The sequence below is a fragment of the Aspergillus foveolatus genome, assembly GCF_047715535.1.
Source record: "Aspergillus foveolatus strain CBS 279.81 unplaced genomic scaffold BDW70scaffold_7, whole genome shotgun sequence".
In the NCBI taxonomy this organism is placed as follows: domain Eukaryota; kingdom Fungi; phylum Ascomycota; class Eurotiomycetes; order Eurotiales; family Aspergillaceae; genus Aspergillus; species Aspergillus foveolatus.
This window is the reverse complement of record NW_027396071.1, coordinates 33,348-53,348: the sequence shown is the minus strand read 5'-3', so window position 1 is coordinate 53,348 and position 20,001 is coordinate 33,348. Positions and strand designations below refer to the sequence as shown.

Here is a 20,001-nt window from a genome sequence, read left to right as displayed (position 1 = left end):
GGCATTGCGTTCTGACTCTGCAGACCTATCGCTTCTCCTGGCAATGTCGATCTCCTTAGGCGTCGACTTTCATTCTTGCAGCTCCACAGAACGCCAAAAATGCACAGATTACTGGCTGTCTGTGTCTCCCGCACTGTGGCTGGCGGAACACACCAATACCAAGCACTGACTCCAAAAGAAAAAATCAGCTGGACCTGGATGGCGGATGCTCCACGGCCATCCGTCTCATATTGCAGCATGCTGCTTCAATAGTCCAGTTCAGCTTTCCCTCACTGCTGGCCAGCCGTGAGCTTCTGGCATGCGGAGCTGCTCCCGTCCTATAGCGGTACGACTGCGGAGTACATCAGCTCATCAGCTTGTGAAAAGCTCGGGTCGAACAGCTCCAGCTCGCCATTTGGTGAACTTGAGGAACCGAAGATCAGACGAATCAGATCCAGGTGATTGCCCCTTATTGTCAGGTCTCCACTATTTCTTCTCTGAGACGCTGGGCAAACATGAAGCTAGAGGAGTAGACGGTGGTGAGGTCACTCCGACCGCTACAACGCTGTCCTAAAATCAGCTTCCCACCGGATAATCACCATCATGACATAAAGCTAGGACCTTTCCATTCGTGCGCGATCCTCCCCGTAAATTGTTTTCTCCCCATACCCTTCGGCTTTAAATCGGTGCTCCTCGCATTCAGTTGCATCCGACAAGCAGACCATCGCTGGGCGCAAAGTGTAACCGACCTGAAGCGCAGTCTGAGTTGCTCTAGAGCCGTGCCAACACACGTGGAGACGCTGTCTATTTAATCGCCATCCCTACTCTGGAGTAGTCTTGCTCTTATAATATTTGCTTTTCCTGTCGCCGTCTCGTCCCGCGCGCCCCCAGTCTTTAAGCAGCCGCTTTCCCTGCATTCTCCATTTTGTCCTGTCCACGTTTCTCCCGGATTTTATTTTTTTTGCTTTTCGATACCCACAATGTTGCGAAGATTTTCTACCTTCAGAAAGTCCAAGGGGGACAAGACCGAGAAGGCCGACCGCGATTCTAAGGCCAATGGCTCCAATGCCAATAGCACCGCTACGGCCAGCAACAGCAGCAAGCGCCAGTCCAAGGTGCCTCCTCCGCGCAGGTCCTCTTCAGACAGCGGGAGCAGCGCCGAGAGTGAAGACGTCCCCGCTGTCTTTGAGAAATACGCGCAGGTGCTTCATGCCTCCTCTCGCCCAATCCCCCACCAGGGCGGAGAGGCAGCATACCTCGAGAAGGAGCACCCTTCAGGCTTGTTCAATGATCTGAAATCTCTCGGTTTCAAGGACTTTGCCTCGTTGAAGGATGTGATCAAGACCAAGATCAATGGCGAGCTCACGGATGACAAGACCATGATCATGGAGCGCATCATCCAGGTGAGCAGATACAGACCTTGGACGATGGTTCCTGGGGGATTGCGTTCGGACGTCTGACCGGATTCGCAGATCGTTAGCAGCCTCCCCTCAAACTCGAAGATGCGCGTGGACCTCACGAACATGTTCCTCGACGAGCTCTGGGGTTCTCTGCCTCACCCCCCGCTCTCGTAAGTTCGCCTCCACGCACAAGAATTCGACAATGATCAATAACTTGGTTCAGATATATGGGCAACGACTACCAGTACCGCTCTGCTGATGGTTCTAACAACAACCCCACTCTTCCGTGGCTGGGTGCCGCTAACACAGCCTACGCGCGATCCATTGAGCCCTTGACCGTGCAACCTGGCGGTCTTCCGGACGCTGGTTTGGTTTTTGACACTTTGTTTGCGCGTCAGAAGTTTACGCCTCATCCCAACAAGGTGTCTAGTCTTTTCTTCGACTGGGCGTCTCTGATCATCCACGGTTAGTGAGGTAAAATCGGCGGTTGGGATGCAGGACTAACATCGCAGTACAGACATCTTCCAAACCGACTACAGAGATTACAATAAGAACAAGACCTCGGCTTACCTCGATCTTGCCATTCTCTACGGTGACGTACAAGAAGAACAGGATCTGGTCCGTACTCACAAGGACGGAAAGCTGAAGCCAGACTCTTTCTCCGAGCCGCGACTGCAGGCTTTCCCCGCAGCTTGCTGCGTTCTTCTTGTTATGCTAAACAGGTTTGTTTATCCTTGACAGGCAGTTTCCCAGTATTTGCCGCTGATTTTCTCAGATTCCACAACTATGTTGTTGAAGAGCTTGCTGCCATCAACGAGAACGGTCGCTTCACAAAACCCAGCCCTGATCTCCCCGACGAGCAAGCAAAGAAGGCCTGGGCTAAGTACGATGAGGATCTTTTCCAGACCGGACGACTGTAAGTCTTGCTACTGCCTCATATCGAGATTACACTGACTCTGGATAGCATTACTTGCGGCCTGTTCATTAACATCACCCTGTACGATTACCTTCGCACGATCGTCAACCTGAACCGAGTGAACAGCACCTGGTGCTTGGTAAGTAACGGCTCTGTCCTCCTATTGGGCTTTCTAACAAAAAGCAGGACCCTCGAGCTCAGATGGAAGGCAACACTACACCTGCCGGTCTCGGAAACCAATGTTCTGTCGAGTTCAACCTGGCCTACCGGTGGCACTCTGCTATCAGTGCCAACGACGAGAAATGGACCGAGAAGGTCTACGAGGAACTGATCGGCAAGCCCGGTTCGGAGATCAGTACGCAGGAGCTGCTTATGGGTCTTGGCAAGTACGGAGCTAGCCTTCCCAAAGATCCATCTCAGCGCACCTTTGCGGGACTTAAGCGTCAAGAAGATGGTACCTTTAAGGATGAGGAGCTAGTCAATATCCTGACTTCTGCCATTGAGGATGTTGCTGGTGAGTTATTTTTGTTGAAGTCGTCAGAAAGCAACCGCTAAGTATATTGCTAGGTTCGTTTGGTGCTCGAAATGTGCCTAAGGTTCTCAAGGCCGTTGAGGTTCTCGGTATCGAGCAGGGCCGCAAGTGGAACGTTGGATCTCTTAACGAGTTCCGAAAGTTCTTCGGTTTGAAGAATTACGAGACCTTCGAGGAGATCAACTCCGACCCTGAGGTCGCCGAGTCACTTCGAGCCTTGTACGGTCACCCTGACTACGTCGAGCTGTACCCAGGTATTGTCTCTGAGGAGGCCAAGGACCCCATGATTCCCGGCGTCGGCATCGCCCCTACTTACACGATCTCCCGCGCGGTTCTGTCCGATGCAGTGGCGCTCGTGCGCGGTGACAGACACTACACTGTAGGTTCTTAGCCCCTCTGTGGATAATTGTGTTTCTAACTAGACAGGTCGACTACAACCCCCGCAACCTGACCAACTGGGGATACAACGAGGTCCGCTATGACCTTAACATCAACCAAGGCTGTGTCTTTTACAAGCTCGCCACTCGCGCGTTCCCCAACTGGTTCAAGCCCGACTCTATCTACGCCCACTACCCCATGACCATTCCCAGCGAGAACAAGGTCATCATGAAGAATCTCGGCCGAGAGGCTGATTACTCCTGGGACCGGCCGCAGTACCAGGCTCCTCGCGCTAGCTTAACCTCCTACTCTAATGTCAAGCTTGTTCTTGACCAGCAGAAGGACTTCCGTGTGGTCTGGGGCGACTGCACTCCGCTCCACTCTGGCAAGGGCGGCGAAGACTTCTGGAGCAAGACGTTAAGTGACCCTCAGTTCAAGAAGAGCATCAAGGAGTTCTACGAGAAAACGACTCTGGAGCTTCTCGCGGACAAGTCAGTCAACCTAGCCGGGAGGAAGCAAGTTGACATTGTCAAAGAGTAAGTTGTGCCACATTCACAAACCAGCGTGCCGCTAATTATTCGATAGCGTTGGCAACATCGTGCCCGCTCGGTTTGCGTCGAAGCTTCTCTCCCTTCCTCTGAAGAGTAAGGAGAACTCCAAGGGCGTCTTCACCGACCACGAGATTTTCATGGCTTTGGCTGTGATTTATAATGCCATCTTTTTCGACGTTGACACCACAAAGTCATTCCCTCTTCGCAAAGCTGCAGACGCTGTTTCTAAGGAACTCGGCAAGCACGTCGAGAGCCACGTCAAGTCCGTCAGCTCTCCTGGCTTCCTTTCCAGAGTCATTGACAACTTCCGTGATGACCACAACGCTCTCAAGGATCTTGGTGACCAGCTCATTAAGCGCTTGGCAGAGGGTGGTCTCAGCGTCTCGGACATCACCTACGGCCAGATCCTGCCAACAGCTGTGGAACTGGTTCACGGCCAGGCCCAGATGTTTACCCGAGTTGTCGAGTACTATCTCAACGAGGGCAAGCAGCACCTACCTGAGCTTAGCCTCCTTGCCAAGCAGGACTCTGCTGAGTCGGATGCCAAGCTGACCCGCTATGCTCTGGAGGCTATTCGCCTGAACGCCGGCTCCGGAGCCTACCGCAAGGCCGAGACCAACTTCTATTTCAAGGAGGGTGACGCAGATATCAACCTCAAGCCTGGAGACGAGATCTTCATCGGCTCGGTGAGTATCGTACACGCCACTTCGACCACTAATGAAGCTAGAGCTAATACCTACCAGACTCAAGCAAACCGTGACCCAACGGCCTTCCCTGACCCTGATGAGGTGCGCCTTGACCGACCCGATGAGTCCTACCTCAACTACGGCATCGGTTCTCAGGTCGGCCTCGGCAAGGATGCCACCCTGACCGCGGTCACTGCCATGGTACGCGCCGCCTTCAGCTTGGAGAACCTCCGTCCGGCTCCTGGCGTACAGGGTGTCCTGAAGAAGGTTGTCCGCCCTGAAGGGTACACCGTCTACATGCGGGAGGACCACGGTGCCTTTTCGCCTTTCCCGACGAGTAAGTTGTCTGGCAATAGGACTCGTACAAACACTGCTAACCCGCTCACAGCTTTCCGTGTGCACTTTGACGGAGAAGTTGTCACTCCTAAGAAGCAGATTGAATCTGCTTGATTTACTGTAATGACTGGATGACGAGGTCATATTCTATGATCTTTTAGGGAGACATCTCGTTGTTCTCTGATCTAATGTTAGATAGTTCTGATACGTATATGCCATGTAATGTCTAGGTTGGCTTGTTGCATATGCAGCACGTGTATTTCTGAATATATCTTGACTTAGTTTAGGAAGTTGCCTATTCTGGCAGGCGGCTATACCATGTTTAGCATCTCTACATTCCTTCATAACGCAGCAGGGGTTCAAGGGCGGCATATGTGCCCCGGCACGTTGCGATATCTACAATATGTCTAGCGCTGTGGGACTTGGGCGTCTCGTTCCCACCGGATCGCAACCTGATTTCCCTTAACCATTGTTATAAAGCTGGGCACCCTGCCTCCAGCTGGCCCCTTCTTTTCCCTCCAGCCGTCTTTACCATCAGACCCCGATTCTTTGAAGGTTGTGATATGCACTTTGCACCATACCGGACATTCAGCATTGTAAATTGACCTCCTGGTTCATGCGGACCGCACCGCTCATGGTGACTGTGGCTAAGGCGGCTTAGCCCGGCAACGCGCTTTATCACGCATGTATAAACAGGGAGTCTCTTGACAGCCACGGTATCTCCAGACTAAGTAAACAGTGATATATCTACTCGTGCACAATCTCGGTCACAAACATTCATCTCAGCTCAATAAATGCCAAACAACCCCACCAGACTTCGGTAGTGGCCACGGTGCTCAGCCTCTTCCCAATCTTTCAGTCTACCGTCTTTTAGATCATACATATCTCACATCAATATGACTCGTCGTCAGCGCGGTAATCACTGGGAAACAGTAAGAGATTTGATGTTGGCTGAATTTAATTTGGATGGCGCAAGCATCTTCATGCTAGCTTGTATTATTTAACTGGTCTTGACTGTCTGCAAATCTCAATACATATAACTCCCAGAACAAGAGAAAATCCTGACGGAATCTAGGTAGAATGATGTATTATCCAGCTCTTTCAGAAGCCCGCTCTGGAGGCATATAGGTTTCCCTTCAAGCGAATTGCCACGTAGCTAAGCCGTCCGAACGTAGATGAAACCCTAGACTCTGCCGACATAAGATGATCAAGACCCTCGACGACATCCTCATACTTGAACTAACGTGCAACCGCCTCAAAATGTTCAACCTCATGCTTCTCGTTGCCAACTAACACCAACTCCTTATTCATATTTCTGTTCCCGTCCCAGTGCCTGTTCATGCGCGCGTAGGCAGTCACATTCCACCAAGCCTTGGGGTCAGAAAAGAGACTATCCATCTCGTCCAGGGAGCGACCTTTTGTCTCTGGGCAAGGGAGGTATACCATGATCGAGGCGGAGACCCCGATTACCGCATAGACAATGTAGTACCGGTATTTGATCGTTGCGAAGGCAACGGGGGTGATCTTTGCGATCACAAAGTTGAAAAGCCAATGAGCTGCCGTGCCGACAGCGGCAAGATGCACGCGCAGATCCTGTGGTGCAATCCCACTACCGAGGAAAAAATTTGCGCCTAGGAGGCCAAGGGGAAAGAAGGCCATGAACAGGAAGAGAAAGAAGGTCGCTGCGGCAGATGCGCCGAGCGTAGATCCTGGTCGGTTCTCTATCGCCCAGACGGTCCCGGCCAGACCGGCCATGGAGAGACTCATCCGTAGACAGGCGCTGATGAAGAGGGGCTTGCGGCCAAAGCGACCAACGGATAGGTACGCCGAGGCCGCAGCGAAGATCTTCCAGGTCAGGACGCCCGCGTTGAGGAGCGATGCCTTGTCACTCGAGAGGGCCCAGGGAGTCGCGGAAAATGGTCTTGCCGTAGTAGGAGATGACATTGGCGCCGGTCATCTGGCACAGAAGTTGATAATAACAGCGAGGTAGAGCCTGTAAAAGAGACGCTGAGGTCCTGGTCTGAGCATATCCATGAAGCCCCGCTCCTGGGTGGGCGTTTGTTGTAGGACGCGTTCCAACTCTTGCACCTCAGCAGTGGACTCCTCGCGTCCGGTGAGTGTAATAGACGGAGTCGTAGGACAGGAGGAATCAATCAATATAGCAGAAAGAATCGTATCAAATACTTGAATCAAGGACTCAGTAAGTACAGAAGACTGAAGCTTGAAGAATCCAAGAATTCGAGGGTTCTTCATCCATTTATATACATATGAGGATCTGTCGAGGAGTATTCCATAACTCCATCTCGGAGTAATACAAACTCCACTTGTGTGATTGATACCGAGCTCGATATCTGTTTCTCCGTGAGGTCAAAGATACTCCGATAGAGAGGTGGGGAATTCCTATTACAGTGAGCGCCCGCATAGCAGCATGACCTTCCTCCCTGCGCCCGTTGCTGATGAACCATCGAGGTGACTCGGGGAAGGTCATGTTCAGAGTCATGAGACGAGGATTGGTATGGCCAGAGGCAGACGCCATGCCACCTCGTTTTTCTCCACATAGGAAAGCCCGACATTGACCCATCCGGCCGCCGCTATACCACTGGCAATGAACACACCGACGATGACTACATTCTTGCCGCTGCTTTCGACTGGGCGCACTCGCTCTGCCAGACGGGGACGATCGCATTGACGCCGCCATTACCCGCGCCAGAGACGACCCGACCGACCACAAGTTGGCCCAGGCTGTATGTTGAAGCTTGCATGACCAAGCCCACTGCCGCTACAGCAGCAGACACGATGAGGGATTTGCGACGGCCGATCCGTTTGCCGAGCTGAGAGTGACTCCCAGGGAGCCAACAAGACAGCCGAGGGTGTAGACAGCGGCGACAGTGCCTAGAGAAGACGCGGTTGGTAAGTAACTATGAGTCGAATACCAGGGTCGTTGCCCAAGTAGGTTCTCTGGCTTGATTTCCACGATATTTGCCGCTGGTCGGTTGGATTATCCTTAAGAAATTGTCCTTTTCACGCAAGACTGGTCATTGAGCAGCTGTGACTGTTCTCGATCTAGAGCACACTACGCGTTATGAAGTGAAATTTGAGCACTGGACGACTTTGATTGACAAGACTGTTTGCTAAGATGTACTACAAGGAACTCCTGTGTCGACCATTAACATCTATACGAAAGTCAAGCCGCCATGAATGACACCCCAGTGGCAATGTTTGCCTTCAAGTCATTGATAGCAACCTTCAGCAGTGTACTCCCGTTCTCAGATATCTCCCCAATGGGCAAGGCCTGGTAGCGCCTGTGTGGCCCAAGGCGACCTTGAGGGCGAAGTAATCAACGCCCAGCTCCTGTGCAATTTCCTGGCCCCCTGCAATACCGGGGAGGTAGACGTAGGCCAGTGGTGCCTTCCGAGCACCAATTGGAGAACGGTGGCGGCTCTATAGTCCGCCAGATCTATCAGGCAGTTCTTTTCCCACCATCTTCGGAATTCCCGCTTACATCTGGACTACCGTACCCCGTTTAACTGGGTTGAGTCAAAGTGACTCATGCTCTTAGGGAATCTGACCGGTGACTGGATCAGCCATAAAGTACAGCGCTTGGCCGTGCGCCTTTATGACCTTTGGTAGCCGAAGAAGGGAGAATTGAGTTCTCGCACTGTTTAGCAGGTAGGAGACCACCTGGACTATGGACTTCCGGAGTTCCACCACGTTTCTGCCGATCGTGTTATGGCGGGGATTTATATACTCTATAAAACTTGTAAGAGGTATAAGGGTCGTTGTCAGAGTGCACCGGAAGGAAGACAGATACGCACCAACAACTTTAAGACCATCAAGAAGGTTTGACTTCTACGCACTTTACAGGCGCCACCCCCGCACAGGCCCTACCGATTCAAATTGGGGAAATCAATTAATCAAATCTGGGGGTGACAGAGCGGGAAAGGGTCTGGCATTACCTCTGCCTTCCTGTTTCATACGCCTGAATATGGCTGGTATAAAAGCTTCTAATCCAGCGAGGTGAACTGCCCTCTTATCTAGATCGTCTACAGTAGGGTCTATACTCTTTGTTCGTACATCTTGTACCTCTACCATCTTAAGATTATCAACCATGTCGGCTCCTGAGAAGGGAAGAAAAGACTCCTTCGCGGACGACAATGTGACGAACCACCATGACGAAGACGCGGCAGTCTTCGATGAGAAGCCCGTCTTCAGACCAGAGGCAGACTACTCTGGTGCCCAGGAGAAAACTGATCCTGTTGAGATCAGCCTCGTGCCGAAGCTCGACATGTGGATAATGCCAACCCTCTAGCTGATGTTCTGGTTGAACTACCTGGACCGCAATGCCATTGTTTTGGCGCGTCTCAACGATCTGGAAGAGGACCTGAACTTATCCTCGTCCGAATATCAAACTTGTGTTTCTATCTTGTTTGTGGGATATATCCTGGGGCAAATTCCGAGTAGTGCGTACAATCCTCTTTCGCTTGGTTTCCGTATTAATATTGCTGACTGGCAACAACAGACATGATCCTGACCAGAGTCAGACCTTCGTGGTACATGGCTGGATTCATGGCCCTGTGGGCTGCCCAGTGCACTGACTGCCCTGGCAAAAGGACTTTAAGGGCTTACTGCTCACGAGATTTTTCCTCGGTATAACCGGTATGGTACTCCCTCTGCGTGGACCCATGATTGAGAGTGAGATCGATCCTTTTTTCGCTGACTTACTCCAGGGGCCCCGTTCTATGCAGGTACCGATTATCCTATCAGCAGCGCTCTTGATATACCGCTGAAAAATTTAGGCTTCGATTTTCAACAACCGCAAAGAGATAGCCACCCGGATCTCCATCCTCTATACTGGAAATATCCTCGCCACTGCCTTTGCCGGCCTCGTCGCTGCCGGGGTCTTCCACGGTATGGACAAGTGAGTGGAATCAAGGGCTGGCAATGGCTGTTCATCCTGCAGGACACGGTGACCTTTGTCGTCGCCGTGCTCTCCGTTTTCACCCTCCCCGACGATCCACGCCATACACGCCAGCTGTCTCCTGACCAGCGGAAACTTGTCTACGAGCAAATCGTCGCTGATACTGTAGGTGCACGTCAGCAATCGAGTATCATGAGAGGTCTAAAAGAAGCCGCGTCTGATCCTCGGCTCTGGCTATTTGCCTTCATGCAACATATGCATTTAGCTGCGAATGGATTCAAAAACTTCTTTCCTACCGCCGTCGAGACGCTTGGTTTCAATATCACAGTGACTCTGGTCCTAACATGTCCTCCATACCTGATTGCGGGAGCCGGTTCGGTGTTCTGGTCGTGGAACTCAGGACGCATGAACGAGCGCACCTGGCAATATCACCTTCGCCAAATCTCTCGCTGTCTTTGGCTTTGTCTTGGGATGCGCAACGCTCAACACTGCTGCACGATACACGGCCATGATTATCTTTGCGATTGGCACTCACGCCGTTAATAGTATCATTCTCGGCTGGGTATCCAGCACCTGCGGCCAGACGAATGAGAAGAAGGCATCCTCGCTCGCCATAGTCAACACCATTGCTAACATCTCGTTCATTTGGGCCTCTGTAAGTTCTATGCCAGGAATCTGCGAGAGCTGGGTTTCGGTGTGCGTCTGCTGACTTGAGCCACTTAACCTAGTACCTATGGCCATCCTCCGATGAGCCCTGGTACACGATTGCCATGTCATCGAGTGCAGCGTTTAGCGTTGCTTGTCTTGCTGGTGCATGGGTGGTGAAGCTCTGGCTTGTGCAGCTGAATAAAAAGATACGCCAGTCGAACGACGAGACCCGCTTGTACTACGCCTATTAGGCGCTGAACACTAGTGACCAACGATTATCCCTGACTTAGTGGGTGAGGCTGGAACTCTTTTCTTCTGTTAAGCAGTCTGGTCAGCTCCGCGGGCCCTGTCTTGTATCCAAGTACCCAGACTCAGAATCAAGGTTAGCTTCTGGCAAAACTAAGTCCCATAGGCGCCGTCGACTTTTATATCCTTCGACCGACACCGAGACCGAGGCCCATTGACACTAATTGTAGTGGATGGGTGTCGGCATGGTCGACTCTCATTATTATTTATCTCTGACTTTTCATGGTCTACCGTGCAACGATCGTTGTATTTGATGTATAAGGGGAATGCACAAGATATATATACGCTTTCACTCTAATACGGGCAAGACGCTGCCAAACCAAGCGCTAGTTTTAGACTCAGACGAGTTGTAGAAGCGCAGCGGATCGACTGCTACAACACCGTTCATGGTCTATGACATTTCAGCGTGTTCTGTCACGGGCTAGCGATTGATTGGCAAGGGGGCAGAAGGGCCCAGTGATTGCCCAAGTCTCCTCCTTTTGACTGTTCGTGTCGAATGCAGGATTGTCGATCTCGCTAGTGAAAAAGCTCGAGGTACAAAATTTCGTTCCTGGTTCGTAGATGCCATTTCGCTAATTACTAAGTTGCTGATGCTGACGAAACGGGCTGAGCATTCTTCCACCTTTCAAAGTACTATAAGGCATAAATCTCCGCCAAACTCCCGACAAGATAGCACGGTAGGGACGCTCAGAAGTGTCTCTTCGAGCGAAGCTAGTAGCTAGTTTGAGTACGTCACAGCAGTAGCGGCGTCTTGTGATCACAGTATTCTCCACTCCTTGTCGCTGTCCTAGCCGTTCGCCTTTCATCGGTTATTCACATAATCCAGCATCAGCTTATGTCAGGACAGGACCTGCGAGATCATTTCATCATACTGCCACTGCCGTCGCATATCATTCATTTCTGTCGAATATGGCCTACTCGGAAAATCCCGGCTAGGCTTTTCTCGCTACGAACGCGTAAGATCCTGCTCTCGTAGATCAATTGAGATATCCATACATATTGAAACACTTCCTAACCAAGAGAAGTGCTCAGCGAGATGAACGTGTTACAATCTCAGTGTTGAAGTTCAATATTTCTCTGTCAGGATGCTGTGAACCAAATTTGAGCCGAATTCAAGCTTTTAAATCTTTAACTTTGAAATCTTAAAAAATCCGTTTCCCACGATCATTTCAATGCCAATGCGCCTCAGGGGCGAGGAAAATCGATAATGATGTAACGCACCCACAGCAACGCTGCCGAATTCGGACCGGCTAGGGCAGATGGGGGCATACGGGGGGCAAAGGGGGGACATTAACACGGGTTGATTATCGCAGCGGAGCAAGCCCAGCGACGATCAGTTGATAAGGCAAGTCCAAAGAATTTGACGGCAGCTGTTTCTGCTAGGATCGTCAGGGCCAGATACCCAAGTACGTAAGCTTCCTGAAGCGTCCTTGGGACAAAAATCGCGTTGCTGGGCTCAGAGTTTGAGAGACTGCTGGTTGATATCGGGAATATTGGTCTAGGTCTAACTATTACAACTCTGGTACCGTTCTTCCGGTAGCCCTGAGCCCTGAATCCTGATTCGAAGCCCTGAGCCCTAAAACTCAATGGAGACTTTATCAGATAATCAACTGCTTCAAGGGGCCCTTGGTCCCTTGCGCTCCACCAATCATAGTCTCGGTACGCTGCATGCCCGATCTACGGGCGCAACCTTGAAGATCGTGCCGTTATAGCAGCACTTTGCACTTGATCCCACTTCTACGCTGGTTCTCGACGCGTCTTTTCCCGGTGGTCCCCGTCGATCCCTGCAGTCACAGCCACCCCTTTGTCTCTTCAGCGGTTGACTTTTCAGCGGTTTCCGTCACCTCTTTCGCTCTCCCAATCCTTACCTGGAGTTGGCTCTACCCAGAAACTCTCGCCTCCCCGAACTCTTCTCATTTATTCGTTTGTCTTTTCTTTTGGTAGTGGTGTTCAACCACTCTGCACTTACAGACTGCTGTCATGCGTCTCTCAACGACAGCTTTGTCGCTAGCTCTCGCAGCGACAGCCCAAGCCAAGGTCGCGGCCGAATGGCTGCAAGAGAACCACAAGGCAGGCGACGCGCCACCAACAGGTGAGGTTGACAAGCATCAGACGGTGGTGCTCAGCGGTACTCGTGATGCATATGATAGAAGCCAGCCATCGAGCTGTCCGACCATCATGATAGGGACAGCCGTACCGGGCGGGGACAAGGACGACGGGTGGAAAGAACTGTACATGGTGATTACCTCGCAAATAGAATCGGACATTTCTTAATGCTCTTTGCAGGCCTAAGGTTACCGGATTTGACGTCGCGAGGCTCGTCGTGGACGAAGAGGCCAATGCTACTTTGGTAGGTGCCACGGCTGCAGTTGGTAGCTAAGCTACCAAGGACGGCGGCTCAGATACCTGGAACAATTGGGACTGGAGCTGACACGTCTGCCGTCGCTCAGCCGTACTTTATTGAGAATACAAAAGACCTCAGCAACATCAAGCGTGCGGTCATCACAATCGCTGGTGCCCGGAGGAAGTATGTACCCCACTGTCTTCCCCCAACCTTCTTGTTATAATCGAATATATTCTTACTGGTCCTTCAACGCAGTGGGTGGCAATATTGCAATGGTAGGAGAATCTCAGATGGCACAGCGCTGAGCGCGGTGCGATCGGCTAGGGCTAATGTAACGATGATTTAGACATGCGCAACGCTTTGGTATGCGCTGCAGGGAGAGACAGCGTCAACGCAGACATGGATCGCGTGATTATCGCCGCTCCGGAATGGCTCAACGAGGATGACCATTCCGCCGGTGCGGTCCAGTCGAATGATGTCTACTTTGACAACAGCAGTTACCAGCAAGGGGGTCCTGCGCTCGGTCCAGGGGATGTGAAACTCTCCTCTTTTGAAGCGTATGTGGAGCCGGCACCAACCTCTTCTATGAGCTGCGGACGATCCACTCGACTTGGTATTCGCGGCTGACATCCTGTAGACTTGACAAGCTCGTCAGCAGCTTTTGGAACAAGAGTGTTTATCCTGAGCTGGAGACCGTGGTCATTGCCAGTCACTGTACGTTCGACCTCTGTCGACCCTGGGTTGACGGTCTCTGTCCTGCTCTAGCTGATTATCTGCAATTCTATAGCACTCGGCGCCCAAATGACTCAGCGTTGTATGTTAAGCGCCCTAATCTTTCCCGTGCCCCCTTCATTAAGTACTTTGAACTGACCCCAAAAAGACGCCATGCTCCGCCCAGCCCAACCTGAAGACGCCAACATCACATTTGGCATCATGAACCCAGGTTCCTACGCCTGGCCTGTCTCCGACCGACCTGAGCATGACGATGACTGCGAGGACACCTACAATGACTGGCCCTACGGGATCGATGACGGCCAGTCATATGCACTCCCCGAATACGTCCGTGACGAGGTCATCGGAAACCGGTCAATGGTTCGGGAACGGTACTTCTCGCGGAACATCTTTTACGGATTCGGTTTAGATGACCATGGCGATGGCGACGGGCACTGCGAGGCGCAGTGGCAGGGCAATTCGCATCTTGAGCGAGGCCAAAATTTCGATAAGATGTTGCAAGACCTGTCCGACGGGTTCCCGGAAACTCAGTCCGTGGATTATATTCCTGGAGTCGCGCATGATAACTACAAGATGGTATGTTCGTCGATGTTTGCCCGGCGGTGCGCCAAGTGCGTTGGATCAAGCTAATCTAAAGCGTCAACTTGTACAGTTTGTTTCAGAGCCCATGCAGCGCAAGATGTTCTTGTTCGATACTAGCAACGACACCAAGGATGCCGACCAAGCCAGGGACAGCGACGATTCCGAACCTACAAGCGACGCCCCGTACCAGCTCACGATGCCTCGCTTTCCACTAGGATCGGCGCTACTTTCGGTTGTTGTAGGGTTGTATGCTTGAGAATATATCCATTTCATTATAGACTAGCGCATAATTAGAATTTTAATCACGATTAGCTTTAGCGGAATAGAACTGTCTGAATTTGCGTCTACTTTTGGAATTGGTCAGTTTCAAATCTGTGTGGAGGACTGCACGCTCTGAATCTTTATGCAAAAATATGGCGAATACGCCGCAGATATGAACGACCGAACCTGATATGGGTTACTGCTGTCCTGCAAGGAGTCCAGTCACCCTCCTGCTCAAGTGCCAGGCTTGAAATTTAATCAGGAGTAGAAAAATCAGGCTAGCCGAACCTTGAGCAGGGTATAGCGCGAATATCGGATTTTGACCTGGTCAAGCAAATCATCGATTGCTTTATCAAACGTGGGTGACACTGCCAAAAAGGTCGCAAGAGTAGTGGTGCACCAGACAAAAAGAGCTCTAGCCCTTGGCCTCACGAGCTACCTCGCTAGCGTCAAGGGCTCGGAGGCTTACCGGTCATTCTTGAAATGGCACGGATAGTAGTGCTGCTACTGGTTTGGGGTATGATACCATCGACTGGAGGCCGTTGATACGGCCAAGTTACCTGCGGCTGCACTGAACAAAGTTTTGCAAGCACCAGGCGCAGCTGGGCCACTGTAATGCATCCATTGGCGACTCATCTGAGAGTAATTCGCTACGGTCGCGGAGAATGACGAATAACTCAACCATTTGACAGAAGGGAGCCCATATGTGGAAGCTCCCTGTAGACATCCTGGCGTCAAGCAAACGAATTCGCCCATTCAGCTTAGCACATTCTCATTTAACGACCAACGCTCACTGCTCGTCCACACTCAGATTCCTTTTTCCTCCACTCGCAAGGGCTTCATTAGCTGATGCATCTGACTGCTGATGCCGCAGTTCAACCGCCCGCCCCGGCCAGTGTCAGTCTATCCGACTCTTTTGCCGATAATTCCAATTCTCACCGCAGTAGAACAATTGTGCACATTAAAAGAATCACCTAACAAGTCTCCCAGTCTGTGGATCGATAATCTGCCGTCCTTGAAAATCAACTTTCAGATATCTGGTGCCACCCCGCACCAAATCCTTGACCCAGTCCGTCGCTCCTCGCTGCAGTCTTAGCAATATACAATAGAGGGGAGTCAAATCACTCACTAATCCTGCAAAGGTATCCAAAGATCGCCGGAAGGAAAATTGTCTGGCTCAGGCCACTGTCAAGGACATCGACAATGGTATCCACAACTGTGTCGACATGTTAATGAGGCATCAGGAACCGAGACAGGTTTGTTTCGCCTTTAAACAGCGGCGTTTTTGTGAAGCTCAGCACAGCCAGTGAAGTACGAACCTTTGGCGCATTCTGAACTCTGAGCTCTTGCGCAAGACACTAATCAAGTGAGGTCAATATTAGCGCGTTACAGATTCAAAATAGAAGACATCGCTAGAATTAAGTTACCTCGTGAAATGCAATTAAACCAGCTTTCGACGCCGCATAGTCAACAAGTCCCGGCGGCGGTATATAAGCGCTTACCGAGGCGACATTGAAAATGTGACCTTGGTTTTGCCGTCTCATCGCCGGAAGGACTTCTTTCGACAGGAGAAAACGTGCGAGCAAGTTCGTTCTCAGGGTTATGCTGTTGTCGTTGTAGGTACCCTCAACTACCGTCTGCCCGCGTGATAGACCAGCATTATTTGCTGCGATTGTTAGCTGCGCGTAATTGGGGTGTTTTTCAATCCCACTGACGCAGGACAGTTGGATCGCCAATTTCCGATCTGATCTTCTCGCAAACAGCTGCGATCTCGTTCTCGTCGCTTAGGTCGCATTTGTAGTACGAGATGCGTTTGTTCTCTTCAAGCGAACATTAGCCAAGCTCTGTCCGCATGGATTGGGGCTCAAGGGTCATTCGGGCTACCGGGCTCATAGGTCAAAGGGATGATATCCAACACTATTACATGTGAGCCCATGGCAGCAAGACGCTGAGCCACTCCCGCGCCAATACCGCCACCACGACCAGTTCTTTCTTCCAGTTCCACGACTTATCACTAACCCAGTTGTTCCGGCTTTTAGTGCTTAGCCAATCGTTAAGCCACAGGAGGGCACTGGCGGCCGCGGTGATCTGGACGAGCTTCCCATATGGAGTGATGGAACTGAAGCTTCCTTCACTCACCAAGAGTAGACATGATAACGTGAAGTGCGGTTGGAAAATCGGTTTCCTTAGGCCCTTTATAATTGGATAGATGTAGAGGCCTTCATGAGGGAGGAAGCTTCGCTTGATAGTCGTCGTCATGCTTCATGTATCGTGGTGAACGAACTGGAAAGTACTAACAGAAGCTTATACTTTGCTGACCGTTGTTACAGGTTACAATGCACATGAAGATGATTTTCTGAACATATGACAGGGCGTGACCAGGTGTAGATATCTTTTTCTTTCTTTTTGCAATTTCCAAGAAGTGGCTCGAGACCGTTTCGGCTTGAGGTCGGAAGGGACCCGGCTGGCATATAGTCGCAATTGGGAAGTTGAAATGACACGGAAACCGTCCGCGATGACGGCCGGAACCTTCCGAAGGTGGCCAGAAATCTGCTTAAGGGGCACTTACAATAGATATGATCTAAGATATTTCTTCGTCGCTACCTATAGAGGTGCAAGCTTTGCTCCGTTGCGGACCTAGGACTTACGTCCTGTCTTTTATTACCCATTGAGCCTGTGAAATCCTGAGGGTCACAAGAAAAGATGTCTTCCCTGGGTGACATTAGTATCCGCAATCTAAACGGTCTATGGGTTATGATAAGCCTGCTGCATATGCCCTACAAATGACACCATGCTGACCCCGGCCCCAAAATAGAACAACACCCAATCAACCAACCTTGATGCAGTTTTAAGATTGGTAAGAAAGCCAATGCTCATAGGCCTATCGTGTATACAAAAGCTAAGGAAAGCATAGCAAGGACTGGGTTGGATGACAAGGAAGGCGATAGCCGCGTCAACAGTCTCTTTGAGGATCACGCAGTGGTCACACTCAGACAGCGACGGCTTAACTGGGGCTCCAGCTGAATGGATGATGCTGGCCTGCCCTTCAACAAGAAGTGGTGGTGTAGGCGTACGAAGCTGGAAAGTGATCTTTTCAAGAACCTGATCTTGATCAAGTGGTTTAAGGCCAGCTCCTGCAAAACCGCTTCAAATATTGCCTGTAGTAAAGTCTTTCGTACGTGCTGGAGGCTATAGGTATAGGAAATCTTGCTTGTCGAAATGGTTATTTCCAGCCACCAACATACCTTCAACCAACTTTCCATATGCCCGCTTAAGTGGACTGAAAACACCCACATCAAGAGGCTGAAGAAGATGAGATGTATGAGGAGGCATGCAAAGACAGATAATTGCAATTCTCCTTGCAGAATATATCAAAATCTGCAGTTTGATGGCTGGAATGGCCATCAAGAATAAGAAGCCGCTTAGTACCAGTCATGGACCGCCGAGACCATGCTTCAAAGACCTCTTTTAGCTTTCAAGGCCTATTTTGTCTGTAGTCCAACCATTCTCACTTGTTGTAAGTATCCGGTCTTTAGGAAGCCCTGGTTCTTGGTACCAAGCAGCCTGATGTTCCTGGCCTTTTAAGATAACCACTGGTGCTATTGAAATCCGCTTAGAGCTCATACATTCGATTATTGTGACCCATTCTCGATTCCCTTGGATAACTGTACGAGGCCTCTCGCTGCGTTCCACTGCAGTGATGACCTTTGATGTTGTACAGAACCCCATTGCAAGCCAGTTTTATCAAAGTTCCAAATATCATCTTCATGTATGCCACGCTCCTCAATGGTTTCATGTACTGTTGAAACTACTGCTTTATAACTCTTGGGTCCTCCTGTTTTGCACGATTATAGGTAATCTTCAGATTATGTCTTGTACGAATCTCCGGGGCGACGTTGTGAAGGAATAGGGTTAGTTGACTCCAAGAGCTGCAGTTGGACCTTGTGTAGGTTCGCGAAGTAAAGTTTCTGCCATTCGACGTAGAAAGTCTGATCGGATTGAAAAGGCACGTTTATCAGCATCTAGTAATTTCTTGACAAGTGTTTCCTCTTCAATTTCGGACAATTTATGGCTGTTGGCGCGTATTCCTGATCGTGGTTTAACGCCTGCAAGTCGCTCACGAAGGGTAGATTCAGGCCCGCTATATATCCTAGCAGTCTTTTTATTTTTTTTTTTAATTTTTCCTGACTTTAATGCAGTAATGGCCATTTGTATGCTGGATTCCTTTGATAAAGGCATATTATAAAGATAAAGTAGAGAAATGACGCGTTGAAGAATGTTGATATGCAGAAGCAGCAGAAAGACGCGGTTCGCCCGTAAGCGCGGCTCGGCCGTGGATTACGTTATGTGCTGACATCATGACTAAGATAATAATGGAATGACTAGACTCTGGCTATAGTTATGTGTTGACATCATGACTAAGGAAGTAATGGAATGACTAGACTCTTGCGGCGGCCACTGAAATCTAGTTCCTCATCCCCGAAGAAGCCGGTGGTCTAAACCGTGCTGGTCTGCAGCCTATGCGTTTCGGGTGAAATTGATGTAATCACAGTGACGTTTTCACTGCGAGGCGAACAACCAAATCCGAAATCAGATTGACCTGTTGAGTGCTGAGTGGTTCATTGATGAGAAGAGGTCTGTGGTAAGATAGTATCTGTGCCAGGCGCGCACACACTAATCCCCGGGTTGGTGGTAAAGCCCCAAAAGTCAAGAAGGCGAAGCACCGGGTAGAACCCTCTTACCAGTACCGCCAAGGAAATATGTTGCAGAGCTAGGTTACCGTAGGGTTGCGCCAACGTCTGTTCCAATGGGTTTTGCAAAAGCTCCCGAACTTTAAAGCTTTTAGCGTGAATTTTACGCATTCGGATAGATACGGCGAGAGTGGTACAACTGATTTCTCATATAGAAGGAATGAATGCCAACAGAGTTGAGGTCTAGAAAAAGATTCCTGTTTCATTTGTATTATCTGCCATTATCTTGATTTATTTTAATTAGAGGATGGCCCCTTTGCTTGAGACACCTTTTCTCAATATAGCCCTAATCGCTGAACAAAGGTCGACATATCACGACCAAGGTTATTCGGAAGAGGAATGCGCAGCTTTGCCACACAATGGTGAAGCCGATAATATTCTAACAACATTGCAAGATTTGGGGCATCATGTTACGCTGGTGCCAGGCATTCAAGCCCTTGTCAAATACCTAGCGGCTGGCACATATAAGGATTGGGACCTTGCATTTAACATAGCCCAAGGATTTCATGGGCTAGCCAGGGAAGCCCAGGTACCAGCACTGTTAGACGCTTACCAGGTTCCGTACACGTTTTCCAATGCTGCAACGATGGCATTGTGTCAGAACAAGGTCTCTACTAAGGTACCGTACTCGAAGGACTGGATTATTCCTTGCAAGACTAAGGCCCAGCTAACTAATATGTG

At 50.4% G+C, this 20,001-nt stretch overlaps 6 protein-coding genes across 6 annotated transcripts; 3 read left to right on the top strand and 3 right to left on the bottom strand.

Annotated features, from left to right (window-relative positions):
- Positions 1–599: 599 nt before the first annotated feature.
- Positions 600–5,036, top strand: BDW70DRAFT_107923 (peroxidase/cytochrome P450 family protein). Its single transcript, XM_073734446.1, has 12 exons — positions 600–1,382; positions 1,452–1,549; positions 1,603–1,844; positions 1,897–2,101; positions 2,155–2,295; positions 2,344–2,434; positions 2,482–2,809; positions 2,863–3,206; positions 3,254–3,741; positions 3,791–4,442; positions 4,500–4,779; positions 4,831–5,036. The coding sequence occupies exons 1-12, from the start codon at positions 960–962 to the stop codon at positions 4,890–4,892; spliced, it is 3,354 nt and encodes a 1,117-aa protein (XP_073599053.1). The 5' UTR covers positions 600–959; the 3' UTR covers positions 4,893–5,036.
- Positions 5,037–5,878: 842 nt separating this feature from the next.
- Positions 5,879–6,973, bottom strand: BDW70DRAFT_129672 (uncharacterized protein). Its single transcript, XM_073735654.1, has one exon. The coding sequence runs from the start codon at positions 6,720–6,722 to the stop codon at positions 6,018–6,020; it is 705 nt and encodes a 234-aa protein (XP_073599052.1). The 5' UTR covers positions 6,723–6,973; the 3' UTR covers positions 5,879–6,017.
- Positions 6,974–6,980: 7 nt separating this feature from the next.
- On the bottom strand, positions 6,981–7,232 carry BDW70DRAFT_129671 (uncharacterized protein). Its single transcript, XM_073735653.1, has one exon. It carries the CDS (start codon positions 7,198–7,200, stop codon positions 7,036–7,038), a length of 165 nt encoding a protein of 54 aa, XP_073599051.1. The 5' UTR covers positions 7,201–7,232; the 3' UTR covers positions 6,981–7,035.
- A 1,654-nt stretch (positions 7,233–8,886) lies between these two features.
- On the top strand, positions 8,887–10,447 carry BDW70DRAFT_171205 (major facilitator superfamily domain-containing protein; the record flags this gene model as incomplete). The annotated part of the gene is made up of 8 exons (XM_073743161.1): positions 8,887–9,048; positions 9,088–9,238; positions 9,298–9,364; positions 9,415–9,439; positions 9,575–9,676; positions 9,712–10,076; positions 10,111–10,351; positions 10,412–10,447. The coding sequence occupies 8 exons, from the start codon at positions 8,887–8,889 to the stop codon at positions 10,445–10,447; spliced, it is 1,149 nt and encodes a 382-aa protein (XP_073599050.1).
- Positions 10,448–12,630: 2,183 nt separating this feature from the next.
- BDW70DRAFT_156899 (uncharacterized protein) lies at positions 12,631–14,564 on the top strand (the record flags this gene model as incomplete). The annotated part of the gene is made up of 9 exons (XM_073740261.1): positions 12,631–12,881; positions 12,937–13,000; positions 13,101–13,177; positions 13,250–13,269; positions 13,341–13,551; positions 13,632–13,708; positions 13,782–13,808; positions 13,875–14,302; positions 14,379–14,564. 9 exons carry the CDS (start codon positions 12,631–12,633, stop codon positions 14,562–14,564), a joined length of 1,341 nt encoding a protein of 446 aa, XP_073599049.1.
- A 975-nt stretch (positions 14,565–15,539) lies between these two features.
- BDW70DRAFT_147885 (short chain dehydrogenase/reductase family protein) lies at positions 15,540–16,828 on the bottom strand (the record flags this gene model as incomplete). Its single annotated transcript, XM_073738791.1, has 8 exons — positions 15,540–15,649; positions 15,699–15,754; positions 15,818–15,927; positions 15,997–16,235; positions 16,285–16,389; positions 16,454–16,457; positions 16,494–16,517; positions 16,547–16,828. The coding sequence occupies 8 exons, from the start codon at positions 16,826–16,828 to the stop codon at positions 15,540–15,542; spliced, it is 930 nt and encodes a 309-aa protein (XP_073599048.1).
- Between the last annotated feature and the right edge of the window lie 3,173 nt (positions 16,829–20,001).